At 34.7% G+C, this 15,699-nt stretch overlaps 1 protein-coding gene across 1 annotated transcript in view; it reads left to right on the top strand.

Annotated features, from left to right (window-relative positions):
• The window catches only part of LOC149812075 (uncharacterized), an 83,516-nt gene that overhangs the window by 50,792 nt on the left and 17,025 nt on the right, over positions 1 to 15,699 (top strand). Inside the window, 1 exon segment of the mRNA XM_089992574.1 lies at positions 6,427 to 6,615. Coding sequence (XP_089848700.1) covers positions 6,427 to 6,615 — 189 coding nt within the window.

The raw sequence follows: 15,699 nt of genomic DNA, 5'->3' as shown, positions 1-15,699 counted from the left end.
TTGGCCCATTCTGATCCGATAGGTGGGTTTGGATAGGTTGGGTTTGATCCCTATGGGTCATTTTTTGAATGTAGAATGTGTTGGATCTGTTTGATGAGAGATTTGGTGTTTTGGGGCAAATTATTTCATGCTTTTGGTGTGTCCCTAGGTGGCGGTAACTATATTTGGGTATATAAAGGACATTAGAGTTCATGTTTGGCATATTTGTTTGGCTGATTTGTTAGTGCTGTGCTTGTTAGCAACTGATTTTGGTGGAGTATATACAAATTTTGGAGCATGATTGTGTGTGTTTTTGTCAAAATCACTTAATATTGTGTGTTCGTGATATGCTTTTCCTCTTGTGATCGACATTTGCAAACTGTGATAGTTGCTTTGTGTTGAAGTGCTGTTTTCTTACAACATATTTGGTATTGCTTGTTGTATTGGTATTCGTGTGTGCAACTCATATTGTAGTTTGGGGGCTGCTTGAGGTATGGAAAAAGAAGGCATACATGAAACTAATTATGCATATTGAGCTGATTTTATGGAGGCAGTGGTTGTTGGGAAAGGTTTGGGAGGTTACTTGAATGACTCAAAAACAAAACCCAAGGCTTCTGATAAAGGTTTCAATAAATCTATAGAAGAATGGGTCATGAACAATGCAAAAGTAAGGCATGGATTCTCGAGTCTGTGGAACAACAAATTGCTTTGAATATTTCAAAATTTTATGAGGCAAAAGAAGCTTAGACGCACCTTAGGTAAGTCTATAGACAATAAAATTGGGCAAGACACTGTCAACTCACTTAAGAATTGAGAAGTATGCACAAAGAAAACAAGTCTATTGTAGAATTTTATTCTGATATGCAGAGAATCTGGGATGTTCTTGCTCTTATGGAGGACCATAAGAAGTGTGAAAAATGTATTAAGTGTGAGTCTTGTACATCATGCCAAACTTGTCGGGGGCTTCTTCATCAGTATAAGGAGACTGACAAAGTTATTAAGTTCCGTATAGCTCTTAGACCTGAGTTTGATGAAACAAGGAGTGTCATTCTGTATTGCTCCCACTTACCATCTGTAACTCACGTCATTGTAAAATTAATTGCAGAAGAGACCAAGATAAAGTCTCTTGGTTCATACCCATCTGGGGATAATGTTATGGCTGTGCCTAGGCAGATGAGTGACAGAGTTGGAGGCAGAGGTGGTGGTAGGACAGGAGGGCTAGGAGATCTGGGTCTTGGTGGAAGATGCGACCTTAGTTATGTTCAATGCCACTACTGCAAGAATTTTGGGCATATGAAAAATTATTACCCAGTTTTGAAGAAAAAGAAAGGTAGGGCATATGCAGCTTCTTCTTATAGTGAATGTGTAATGTCTAAGGATGAACAATCAGTTAGTCTATCACCTGCTAGTAGTGAAGTATTTGGTGGTGGGAAGCTTCAGAGGTTAGAGCAAGTTCAACATGAGATTCAACAACAAATCCAGCAACTGCAACTTTTTGCTCATTGAGCCATTGCTCAATCTTTTTCTGCCGCTCTTACCTCCTCTTTTGGTATTGCCTTCTCAGGTATCTCAGGTCATTCCTCTGGTTGGCTAATAGACTCTGGGACTTCATGTCATATGATACCTCATGAGTTTGTTTTAGCTGACTGTAGACCCTGCAATGATATCTTTCGCACTGCCGATGGTTCCTCTATATCTGTCTCCAAAGTAGGTTCGATTACTTATAATTTTTATCCTGGTAGAAAATTTTATCTCTCAAGTGTATCAAGTTTTGTCTCTTGCTATTAATCTTATTTTTTTTGGTCAACTTACCAATCTTAACTGTAATGTTATTTTCTCTCATGTTGGTTGTATTGTGCAGGATCAATTGTTAGGAAAGAAGATTGTGATTGGCCATAGAAGAGGGGACTTACTTATACTACTTGGACTGGATTGATACGAGGGAGTAGGAGGTTGAAATTGGATATGAAGCTTCAACTATAGATAAGTTTGTTTTGTGGCAATAGAGACTAGGTCATATTTTTAGCTCTAGGTTGCAAAATTTGGTGTTTTCAAGAAGTTTTGGAAAGTCCAAGTTAGTTGTGTCAAATCATGTCAAAGATTGTGTGAGTTGTAGATTGGGTAAGAGTCATGCTTTGTATTTCAAGTCTAGTGATAGGGAATCGGAAAGTCCTTTTGACCTGATATATTCTGATGTGTGGGATCCTTCTCCGATTTTGTCAAAGGGAGGATTATCATATTTTGTTACTTTCATAAATGACTGTACAAGATTTACATGGATATATTTTATGAGAAATAGAAGTGATCTTTTTGAAACTTTTAAGAGTTTTTGTGCCATGATTGAGAATCAGTTTGCAACCAAAATTAAAACTCTTCAAACTGATTTTGGAGGTGAATATATAAGTTGTGTGTTTAAAAGGTTCCCACAGGAGAAAGGTGTGGTTCATCAAAAATCTTGTCCCTACACCCCTATGCAAAATGGTATAGCTGAAATAAAGAACAAACATATATTGGAGACGGCAAGAGCTCTTCTTTTTGGAGAAGTACCCAAAGTGTTTTGGGCAGATGCAGTGTAACTAAGCATTTATCAGATAAATCGTATGCCTTCTGGGGTTCTTAAGGGCATATCTACTTTTTAAAAATTATATGAAAAAGTTCCAAATTATGATGTGTTGAAGGTGTTTGGTTGTGTATGTTTTGTTCTGTTACCTTATAGATACAAAGATAAGTTATCTCCTAAGGTCGTCAAGTGTTGTTTTCTTGTTTTTGCTAATGGACAAAAAGGGTATAAGGGATATGATCCTGTTGGAAAGAAAGTATGGGTATTTTGGCCTGTTTTTCATGAGAATATGATATATTTTAGTCAACATGAAGAAAATATAGGAAATGAGGTTGACCTGTCTTTTCTGGTTCTTTTTGGAGAAAATGATGGTATGAAAGAGGGAATAGAGAGCCAAGGGAAGCAAGGGGAGATGGTTTGCTTAAGGAAAATAGGTTTGGTCAGACTTACTCAAGGCGACATGAAGATGTGATTGAAATTCTATTTTTAGATCAAGTGGAAGAGCAGGGAGGTGAAGAGGCCAATCCTGATCCTATTTCCATATCAGCTGATCCAATCCAATAAAGTTTAGAGTTGTCATCTTCCTTCTCTACTCCTTGTTAGGTACATAAAAGTTTTAGATCCTCTATACCTCCTCTTTGTTTTGTATCCTGTGAGTCCTTTGCTCCTCATTATCGTGCAGTTTTTGGCATTAATCCATTTTTATGTTGAGCCTACTTCCTATACAGAAGTAGTAGGAAAAGAGGAGTGACAAAAAGCCATGGTTGATGAAATAAGCGCACTTGAAAGAATGAAGGCTTGGGAACTAGTGAAACCTCCTCCAATGAAAATGTTATTAGAAGCAAGTGGGTGTACTAAGTGAAGACAAAGGCAGATGGGTCTGTAGAAAGGTATAAGGCCAAACTAGTATCTAAGGGATACAACCAACATTTTGGAATTGACTTTGCTGAAACATTTGTCCCTGTGGCTCATATGACCACAATTCGTACACTTATGGTTACAGTCGAACAGTAGGATCTTTGGCAGTTGGATGTCAAGAATGCATTTATAAATGGAGATTTACAGGAAGAAGTATATATGGCGCTACCACAAGGATACTCAGATCCAAAAGGTAGAGTTTGCAGACTTCACAGAGCTCTATATGAACTCAAACAAACACCTCGAGCTTGGTTAGAGAAATTCAGTTCAGCAATGAGATCACTTACTTGGCTTTGAGCAGAGTCACCATGATCCTGCTTTGTTTGTTTCTTCCTCTGCACTTGGGAGATGTATATTTCTTCTTTATGTTGACAATATGACACTCACTGGAGATGACATAAAGAAGGTTGGAGAAACAAAAGGGAAACTGACTAACATGTTTGAGATGAAAGACTTGGGGCTTTTAATTACTTTCTTGGTCTTGAGATAGCATACTCTCCAAGGGGACCTTGTCTCAACATAAATATGCTACAGATTTGGTTGTGAAAGCAAGATTAGCTGACGATTCAAAAAGTGTAAATTCTTCTATAGAGGCTAATTTGAAGATGAAGGTTACAAATAGAGTGGAGCCAGAAGATCCTGTAGTATATAGGCAATTAGTTGGAAGCCTTATATACTTGACTATATTCAGGCCAGATATAACTCATGCAATTCATATAGTTAGTCAGTTTATGAGTACCCCCAGATCAGTTCATTTGGCAGTTGTATTCAGGATCATCAGGTATGTAAGAGTATGGGATGTTTTTCTTATCTTCATCTGGTACCGAGTTGAGAGCTTTTTGTGATGTTGGCTTTGGAGGATCCACTAGAGACTGACTTTCAACTACGGGGTTCTGTGTTTTTCTTGGAAGCTCATTGATCTCATGGAAGAACAAGAAGCAACAAAGAGTTGCCTTGTCTACTGCAGAACCAGAGTACAGAGCTATGACTCAAGTTATTGCTAATATTATTTGGATAAGATGGTTATTAAATGAATTAAGAATCTCATGTGAAAAGAAAACTCAGTTATATTGTGACAACATGAGTGCTATTCATATTGCCAAGAATCCCGAGTTTCATGACCACACCAAGCATATTGAAATTGACTATCATTATATAAGAAAGACCTATGAAGATGGAATCATAGCTTTGAAGCATGTCAGCTCAAAGAGTCAAATTGCAAATGTGTTCACGAAAAGTCTTTTCCCCTCTCACTTCAATGCTTTCCTTTCCCAACTTGGAATAATTCCTTTACATCCTCCCAAGTTTGAAGGGGAGTATTGAAATCTAAGTATTGTAGTGTAATATAGTGTTTTACCTTTCCTTGTGTAATACCCAGAGTTACCAAAAGCTTCTTAGGTAGGTGGGAAGCTCGCTTCCTGGAAACTCGCTTCAGAAGCGCGATACTCCTCGCTTCCGAAACTTCATGGGAAGCTCGATTCCCCCACGCTTCTCATACACATGGTCTATGCATACTATATGTTTTTCTCACGTTTCTTTTCATCTTTTTCATGTATTTTCTCTCACGCTTTCACTCACTTTCCATGTACTTTCTTTAAATTGGTAACCATCATTGTTAGATTTTAACAAAAATTTAACTATTTTACAGAAAAATCATGAAATATAAGAATGATCAATTTTATTTAAGTTTTTGTTTGTTTCTTGTTTGATTCCATATTACTTTATTTTTTATTCATATTTCGCTTTTAAATTGAAACTTCGCTTCCCGCTTCGTATAAATTTTAAAATGCCTCGCTTCTCGCTTTCGCTTCCCGTATCGTTTCCCGCTTCCGCTTCTTAGTTTGGCAACCTTGGTAATACCCCTATGTATTAGGACTTAGTGTACATTACCTAATACTTGGGGGTACTTTAGATTTTATTTTTTATTCTTTTGTACTCAAGGGGGTCGACCCTTTTAGGTCATTGAATAAAGCTCATGTATTTTGTGGCTTCTCTCCTTCTCTTGTTCTCTCTTATTCTTCTCCCTCTCTACTACGAATCTGAACAATAGGCAGTGGGCTATTTTCTTAAATGTATGATCTTTCTTCTTGTAGAGTTTGGACTTGAAATTTGTTTGATTTTGTTTGATCTGTGTAGAAAATTATAAAAAGAACTAACAGGATTTGATATTATAACTTATGAATTCCACTTTCAATTGATGAGATTTAAAATCATAGTGATGGATATATTGAAACTCCTGAAATTGGATTGTCTTTCTTGAATAATGTTGTATGATGACACATGGTGTTCATAGACCGACGTGTCACCCATGGATATTTGTGGAGCACATTGTCAGTTAGTTGTGTATTTAAAACTGGTCATTTTCTACCAAGAATGAATATGTACACAGTATATTCCAGAGTTGCCAGTCGGGGAAAGCGGGAGCGGGAAGCGAGGGGAAAGCAAAAAAGAGAAAAAAAGCAAAAATGAAAAAAGAAGGGGAAGCGAGCTTCCCCTAAATTGGGAAGCGCACTTTTCAATTTTTTTGGGTGCTTCCCAGCACGTTTTGAAAGCGCCACATTTCGCGCTTCTGAAACACGCTTCGGGGAAGTGTGCTTTTCCATGTCCTATGGCACTTCCGGTAACCCTGGTATATTCTATGTGGATCAGTCAATGCATATTTGCAACCTAAGAGATTACTTTTCTATAAATAGTGTAGTCTTGGCTGCATCACTGTGATGAGTGTCTTATGTGCAAGTGTCTCTTGCTTATGTGCTTCACTAACATAACTTAGCATATGCACTTGATACATACCTTCTATATTTGAAAATGTCTTTTGACACACTTCACTAAGATGACCTTAGGCAAGTGAATGCAGTTTTTTGAATTAGGTTGCAACATATTAAACTACAAATTTTATTTTGTTTTATCTTGTGATTTGTTTGAAAAGACTGGATTTATAATGATGTGATCAATATTTTAAATACCAGAGGAGACAGAGCTCCAGTGTGTTCCAGGACAGTTTGAATCCGTGGAGGAGTATGTCAGAGTATTTGAGCCTTTACTTTTCGAGGAGTGTCGTGCTCAACTTTACAGTACTTGGGAGGAGTTAACTGAAACAGTTTCAAGAGATGCACACATAATGGTTCGTGTAAAAATTGTGGATAGGCGAGAAAGAGGTATCTCTCATAACTTAAACTGAATCTCATGTTAGCTAGCAGTTGGATCTCTATGGTATTGGCAATCATTTTAAACCTTTTAATAAGTCAACACAAAATTCAAGGAAATACCTTTGGTTATTTGCATTTTTTATAAACATCAAGAAATAGCATGTTATTTCTGTATCACGATCAGGTGTATCGATTTCACTTTACATCAAACTTTATATGTTTGAAGAACATGAAAAATTGAATAAGTGGGCTGTGGTCGCCGTTATGAATATGCTAGTAGGCTTCTTTAATGACCTTGTTAACCCACAGCAATGGATTTTTTGGGTAATGAGTGGATGTTAGTGGTCATGGTTTATAGTGTACGTTAACAAGTTTACTAACTTTGACTGCCCTTTAGAACTTCTGTGATTGCGTGATAGTGGTTTGTTTTGAATGCATTGCTATCAGTGCCATGAAAGGCATTTTTGTAAATGTAGAAAAATTGTAGCTACAACTATTCACAGTTGTACTTTTCCAATAATTGGAATCTTCTTAATGTGCAGTTGCATAGTTCATAAATTTGACAGCAATGTCATATTGATGCTATTCAGTATAAATACTGTTGTTGGATTGTGTTAAGACCTTGTCAGTATTAAAAGTTGGTGAACTTGTGAACATCTACTATAAAACATGGACATTGTACACAAACAAACATATCACTTGAGCTTTTCATTTAGTCCTTAGACCTATTTTATTGGGGTAAGGTTGATACTGCAGAAATTCTAACAAATATAAATGTTTCCATCGGCTGGCTCAAGTGATCTAACATTAGCCTATTGTTTGATTGTTATATAAGTTCAATAAGGGTGTGTTTGATGGCGCATCCATGATTGGACGGAACAACAGAATATAACAGACAGACGCATGTTCTGCCTGTTCTATAATAACTGTACTACGTTTAACGTTTGTTTTGACTGAACACGAAGTTGTGTTCCTTGTGTCCAGTGTTTGATTTTTATGCTGTGCGGACAGTTTGAACACATATGAATATGGGTTGGATAACTTCGCTTTGGATCGTACATCTCGATCCGCCCAACAATATGAGTGTTTCAACATGTTTATTATGGATTTTACCTCTGGATATGGATCTCGGATTGAATCTAAAAACTAAAAAATGTTTAAAATTTGGGTAATTTAAGAAAAAATAAGAATTGATATTTTTTATATATAAATGCTTTAGTCGGTATCATTTTGGACCTAATTATGAAAGTTTATCAAAAAATAAGATTAGATTTTCAAAATTAAAATAATCTTGTGAATAAAGTTTTGAGAAAATATTTGGATATTTTGTCTTTTTATTTAAAATTTCTTAATATGATTAGATTTCTTGTGTTATGAATACCCATCTATTTTTTTCTATTATTATTGGTATCCTTTGTGTTTAGATTTTGGGAAATTTAAGAAAAAATAAGAATTCATATTTTTTTATATACAAATCCAAAAACCATAAATAATCATAAAACCCTAAAATGCAAGAAAATAAATCATCAATAAACCAAAAAACCATAAACTACAAGAAAAATAAACCATAAATAAACCGTAAAATTAAATATAAAAAACCTTAATTCAAACTTTAATCAAAGAAGATCAAAGAAAAGCCTTAATCAAATTAAGTATAAAAAGCCCTAATTAAAGAAATTTGATTCAAAACCCTAATCAAAGAAAAAAAAAACCCTAATCAAATCAATGGAAAGCTATAATAAAATTAAATAACAAAAACCCTAATTAAAGATATTTTATTAAAGCCCTAATCAATGTAAATCAAAGAAAAAACCCTAATCAATGAAAAAAACCTAATAAAAATCAAAGAAAAAAAAATCCCTAATCAAAGAAGAAGAATAAGCACGAAGGGGAAGAGAGAGAGAGAGAGAGGCTCGGGGACTCGGGGTTAGACCCCCTTCCACCCGTGTTTTGTTTTTTTTTAAGTGGCATTCCCTGTTCCCATTCTCATCGTAATGGGGGGAGGGGTGGAACGGTGTCCGTGGATGCGGTGGATGTGCGTTGCACACGTCTGCTGCATCTAGCATTTGATCATCGCAGCAACGCGCAGGACACACGATCAAACACTCCCTAATAGATCTTCCCATTTAATACAATGATTAAACATGCTTTGGATTTATTAGTTGATTGAAATAAATTGAATTGATGGTTGATAGATCTGTAACACAATTAATGATTTTTCTAAGGGAGGACCTTGTAATTTAGCATCTTCATGATCTATTAGAATAGGATTACATTTATACAAAAGGCATCTATTATTGGATTTGAAATTATCTTGCTCAAAACCTGTTTGTTATGTGAAAAGATTACGAATCTTTGGATGTTTGATTACTCATGTTTCCTAGATTGTCCATTTATTTTTATTCCTTTATGTTGTTGGCTTAATTATATGAAGCTTGTTTGTTCTTTATTCACCTGTGTTACCAATGTAAACATTATATTTGTAATTTAACTTTTGGACAGCTTATGATGGCATATCTTGCGTCGTCTATTTACTTTGAAGTTACTGCTATGCTTTCCTAAATTAACTGCTTAAATTGCATCCATTTGGTGTTCCATAGCCATTGTTTTATCACCTATGTTTTGTCTGTAATTTGTGAATGATGTATTATTTAGTATTTACTTTAATTGCACTAGATTTTTTATTGGATCATTTTGGATTAGTTTTGTCATTATATTAAAGGTGGATCTTGGATCACCTAAGTTCTTTTGTATGGGTTAAATGTTATTGCTGTAAATGGCCTGAGTTGTAGCCTCTTGAACAAGGGATCTTGGTCCAGAGCTATGCTTTCATAAAAGAAACAAAAGTAGAAAAAACCCATTTGTGTAGCTATTGTCATGAATTATCTATAATTTAGTAACTGACAAAAACTAAATTCAGTTTCTTCTTCTTCTTAGTGAAGGCTTGTTGCTTATATTCTTTTGTGAATTGCTTTCTGTAAACGTTGCTGTTAGTCATGCACATGCACAAGCAGAAGGTGCATCAGTAGTATGTTCTCGTGCATGAGAAACACTTGGTAAATAACAGTGTTTGAGATTGTTCCTCGAAACCAGCTTTTTTGGTATGAGCTTGTTGGAACAGTGTGAGTTGCTGTCTCCCAAGACTTAATGCCTTACAGATCTTTGGCCCGTCTGTTGAGACGTGACATTTGGATCTGGATCCAGATCCACATCTGGAACCAGATTGATGCCCCTTTATGTAACATGTTGTTTAATGTATACCGTGTTTCCAGCTTTGCTCCTTAGTTAAATATTACAGTGTATATTAATACAAGGGGAAATTTTGTACTTGTACACAAGATCAGTTATATTTTATTAAAAGAGAACCCTACACATCCCAATTGGGAATCGTGTGGAAAGTTTCTGCAGCCCCTCTTTCTCCTGTCTTGTCTCTTTCTCTCCTTCTCTTGGTTTCTGGCGACACAGATCTGAATTTGCATGGGGTATCGGAGTGCGGTTCGATCTTAACTTATTCATCATGGTGAGTTCGAAGGATCTTGGCTATTTATTCTTTCTCCTCTTTCTTCTTTCTTATTTATTGGTTTCTTTCTCTCTGATAAACCCTAAATCGAATATTTATTTTGGGTTTTCTTCTCTTTGCTTCTTTCTCGATTTTCTTTATCCTTCTACCTCACGGTTTCTCATTCTTGATTCATCCTTATTGAGAATCTTGCTCTCTTGAAAAACCCAAAACCAAATATCATTTTGATTCCTTTCTTGTTCTTGCTGGATCTATGATCTGAAAAATATTTCTGCAATATTTATTCCCTCTATTAAAGTTGTTTCTACTTGATCTCGTTTTACACATTAAGATCTTATCCCTCACTTTGATCTTTTTCTTTAGTTCTCTTTATCAAAATCATTTAGAGATTAAACTTGGGTGCTGCTATAGATTTTCTGATTTCATGATTATTTGCTGATCTGCAAAAAAAAAACTGCAGATCTGTGTATCATTAGAGACTGTTTTTTCTGCAGTCTTTTTTAGTCTTGGTCCTATCAACAACTTGTTTAAAAAAAGAACCTTCCTTCTATAATTTTGTTTCCTAATGCATTCCTCTTCTTCGGTCCTTTCTGCTAGATTTCTTAATTAGCTAGTATCTGAAAAATTAACCAATTCCAATTTTCTTACTCAGAAAAAAAAACCATTCATTTAATTCGTAGCCAGGATCTTTTGGAGCACCTGAATGTGTCAATGAAGATCCCACCAACATTTGTTTTACAGGAAGAAAATGATGAAAAAGGGGTTGTCATTGCTATAACTCATTCAAAATCCAGATTATATTTCCTGGATGAAACGTGATCAAGCACTTGTTGCCTGTATCATATCTACACTATCTCAGGAAACTTTGGTTAACATTTCAAATGATTGTATACCTATGAAACTTTGGGCCAGGCTAGTACAAACATACTCTCAAGTTTCAGAGGCCAGAATCATGTTTTTGAATAAAAAATTTCTGAATCACAAGGGCTCTATTACAATTATGAAGTACCTTAACAAGATGAAAGAGATAACTGATCAACTTTCTACGGTTGGATGCGAGATTTCAGATAGGGATAAAGTGCAACAGGTTCTCAATGGGCTTGAGCCTGAATATAATGTTCTCTACACCACTCTTTCATGTTTTGATGTGCTGCCCACTTTTCAAGCATTGCGTCCCAAACTGCTTCAGTTTGAGATGAATTTATCAGGTACAAAAGAAAGCTCCTCAGTTGCAACAAAGAGTCACAACGTCCTAATTTCTGGCATCCAGTATGGGAGAGGTCGAGGAGGTATTCGAAGAGGCCGAGAACACGATTGTGGAAGAAATCAGGGAGGCCATGGGCTCCTTCCTCTTCTGAATACTACTCCTATCGCTTATCAAGGTAAAAAGGTTCCAACTTATTTTATTTGCAAAAAACCATGCCATATCTAGGTCAACTGTTGGCTCAAGGATGATCTGAGGTACGATACTGAGGCAAGCACACAGGCAAAACCTACAGCAAATAAGTTAAGGGGATCAGGAACAGAGTCACAGTTGCTAGTGGATAAGCAACTTCTATTGGCTGCATCGCAGGGCTGAATCTCAAGCATAATGATCAGGGAGTTTGGTATGTGGACTCAGGGTCAGGGGTAACAAACCATATCACCAGGGATGAAGAGAAATTTAAAAACTTGATTTCTTATTTTGGAAAAGATAAAGTTATCACTGAAGATGACACTCGCCGCCCCATCACACACACCGAAAAAGTCTTTTGAATACTATAAAAGTCTTCAGTTCTCCAATATCTTTCTCATTCTTAACATAAAAAAGAATCTTGTTTGTGTTTCTAAGCTTGTTGATGATACCAATTCTTGCATCATTTTTACCCATTTTGTTTGTGTAGGATCTTCACATGAAGAGGAAATTTGCTGAAGGAGAGGCGAGAAAATATGTACCTTCTAAGGAAGATCCATCAGTAGGAATAAAAAATAAGTTCACTAAAGAGTCTAGAAGCTCTCCTTCTTCTTGCTACATAAATGAGTCCGAGTCAAACCAGTTGCGTGTCTGGCATAGTCGTCTTGCATATTATAATAAAGCTTTTATTGAAAAGCTTGCTTCTAGTAATTTGATTTCAAGGTAGAGTTTAAGTCGATATTCGATCAGTCAAGTTTGTCCAAGTTGTCAAATGTCTAAGAGTCATGTATTGCCTTTTGCTTCTATTAATAAAATAACTATGAAGTTGTTTGAAAATATTCATTATGATGTACAGGGTATAATGAAATCAAGCGGAAAGCAAAATCATAATATGCACAAGCACAAGAACAAGTCCTACAAGAGACAATGCAAATGCCAAAGGCAATACAAAAACACTTAAATGTATAAATGGCTACAAAGAGCGTAAATGTGCACAAGCACAAGTCTACAAAGAGACAATATACAAGCCAATCAATGTAAAATACATGAGATCACACGTACCAAAGAGCATACACAAAAGAACACAGAGCATAAAAAATAATAATCTTTGTTGAGATAGAATGCTTAGAAAAAACATTACATCTAATGGGATAAGATGTCCCTATTTATATACAAGCAAGAGGGCCAAGCGGACCCATATGGCTATTGGGAAATGCTCCAACAACTAGAAATATAGCTATTGGAGATTTTCAACAGCTATATTCACTAAAAGACAAAATTCCCAATAGTTATTATTGACTAAAAGGTAAAACTGCCCTTTACAAGTGTAAAGGACAAAATAAAAAAGAGGTCAGTTCTGCCCCTAAAAGGCATAGCCTATTGTACAATATTACCATTGTAATGGGCAGATCCTATTTACATGTATAAAATTACCACAATACCATTAAAGGGTATTATCTATTACAAAGGGAAGAAAAATAGTTTAAAATTATATAATATATATATACTCATATACTGTCACATAGGTGCGGGTACGGGTGCGGCGATGCGGCACTTTAAAAAAACTTGGGTGCAGGGGTGCGGGAGGGTAGGTATATATATATATATAATATTTTAATATACGTATATATAAAACTTATCCTTAAAAAAAGCTCTCAATAAAAAAATATGTTTTTCACCAGAAATAATAAAAAATTTAGAAGTATTGCTTAATCAAATTTTTAATCGGGTATTACTTAATCAGATTTGGATTTATATACAATTAATACAAAAGTCCATGCCAATGCAATTTTCACTTTTTTTATTAATGCATTTAATACAAAAGTTTGACCTACTTGGTTTTCCCCATTTAATACAAAAGTACATTTAATACAAAATCCGACCTACTCGGTTCTCCCCATTTAATATAGAAATTCATTCCAATGCAGTTTTCATTAAGCTCTATAAAAAGTATAAAAGAATGTAATGGCTCAACTTTTTATGACAATCCTTTTTAAAAACAGTAAAAGAATGTACGTGCCTCAAAACATTTAATGCACAACTTTTCAAACTTTCAAAGCTTTGTATATGGGACAAAACTTTAAATAATTATTATTTTTTAGTGTAACTATTTTGGACAAAAATAACCTTGGGTGTGGGTTGACTGCACCCAAGGTCACATTGACCGCATTGAGTGCGGCACCCGCACCTGCGTCGCGTAGCGTCGACGCAGGTGTGGCGGCCTCTATGCCGAGTCCCTGTGACATAGCTCATATATGTATATACATTTTAACACTCCCTCAAACTTACGGTGTAATTACCGAAAGTTTGAAAATACAAAACAAATGGAAGGATCAAAGTCTTCATTGATAATCTTCACTAAATGCCTTCATCAGCTATCTCCATCTTCATGATATGATGCATTAGAAACAAAATTTCTTTCTCAACCCATATCATCTTTAAGAACCTGTAGAGAACAACACAGAGGTTCCAACTACACAAAGGAAGATATCCTAACTAAATAGATTTAAAAGAAAATGTTTTAACACAATAATTAAAAAATAATTATAGGTTATATGTATATAGTTTCAAAACAAATATATTTTGAACAAGAATAAAAAAGATTAATCCATATATATATATATATATATATATATATATATATATATATGAATAAAGAATGGTTAAGTTCCTCAACAAAACATAGAAGCACTATAAACAAAACAATTTTTTTTTTTTAAAAACGAGCAAGATATGCACCTTAAGCAATAATTTTTAAAGTTTTGGAAACATTAGCAACAATTCAAGCAAGGTACAATAACAATTAAGATAGACAAAAGAAATATACTTCAAAATCAATTTTAAAAATTTATCGTTTAGACAATCATAATCATAAAAACAACATATTTTTCATAATTTTTGAACATATATTAGACATAAAATATTAATAAGATATAAACAATTTTGCAATAAAGCCCCAAAGGCTTGTGTATTTCAAATAAGATACAACTCATTATTCAAAACACAACAAGTATATTAAATATAAGAACTCAATAGTGCTCATAAAAAAGAATTAATTAAATTCATCCGAACATGCAAGATAGCCAACATGAAACAAATCTAAATATCTTTTAACATATGTAGCCAACATGAACTTAAAGCATATTAATGCATGATAATAATGAATGAGAGCAATCTCATAAATCACAACCCATTAGGATTCACTCTCACAAACCAAAATGGGATTAAGTGCAAAGGGCCAAACAACAATCTTAAAAATATAAATATTATTATCAATGAAATGCACATAAGATGCATGAAAAATTTTCAATGAATAAACATTTTTCATATAAGGAAAAGTAGGTAGCGGAAAAGATTAGAAAGTATATGGAGAAATTTAAAAAATCACACATACAACAAATCATATCAAAAGAAATGATATTTGCAAATTTCAACTACAGTTTGCTCACTACAAGGAATCACCTTTTTTTATCTCCAACTCAATATCTTCAAAATTCAAGTATATTAGCACGTAGGACTAGATCAAACACAAATGTCAACAATAATTAAACCAGTGACCATGCACTTGCAATACCAACTATCTAAACTGACAATAACAACCAGCTACAACCACAAAATGTGCACATCCCTCACCTCACAAATGATCGTAAAACTATAAACATCAGTTTCAACGGGTGCACATAACTCACCACATTGATAAGACACAATTTCTTATAAAAAAAATACTCAAATAAGAGGAAAGAGTGAAGAAAACAAGATAGGAAAAAATATTGTAATGAAGATAAACTGATGTCAATAAGCAAGAAGATTTGAAAACAATATTCAAATCAATGTAAAAGCAATAAATTTTGCAATATTATGAGATTTAATCCATAAGGACCAATATGATCACAAACAAATAACAATTGAGCCATTACTAACAACGATCGATATGAACATCCAATAAATAACAAAGGCCAAAAAGGCAATTGAGTGATACAACTCAGTCATAGAACCAGAGGTCAATCAACTGTCAGTCGGAGCCAAAACAAGTGCCAATATGACACTCATAAACTTGGAAATCTATATTGACAAGAAGATAGAGTTGCACACATAACTCACCCAAACAACTAACCCTGGCTCACTGAGGTGTAAAAAAAAGCAATTGAGTGATACAACTCACTCATAGAACTAGAGGCCA

This window comes from Nuphar pumila, chromosome 17 (genome assembly GCF_984573655.1).
Source record: "Nuphar pumila chromosome 17, dmNupPumi1.hap1.1, whole genome shotgun sequence".
Classification (NCBI taxonomy): domain Eukaryota; kingdom Viridiplantae; phylum Streptophyta; class Magnoliopsida; order Nymphaeales; family Nymphaeaceae; genus Nuphar; species Nuphar pumila.
The sequence above is the reverse complement of the archived record's forward strand: the minus strand, read 5'-3'. Positions and strand labels throughout refer to the sequence as shown.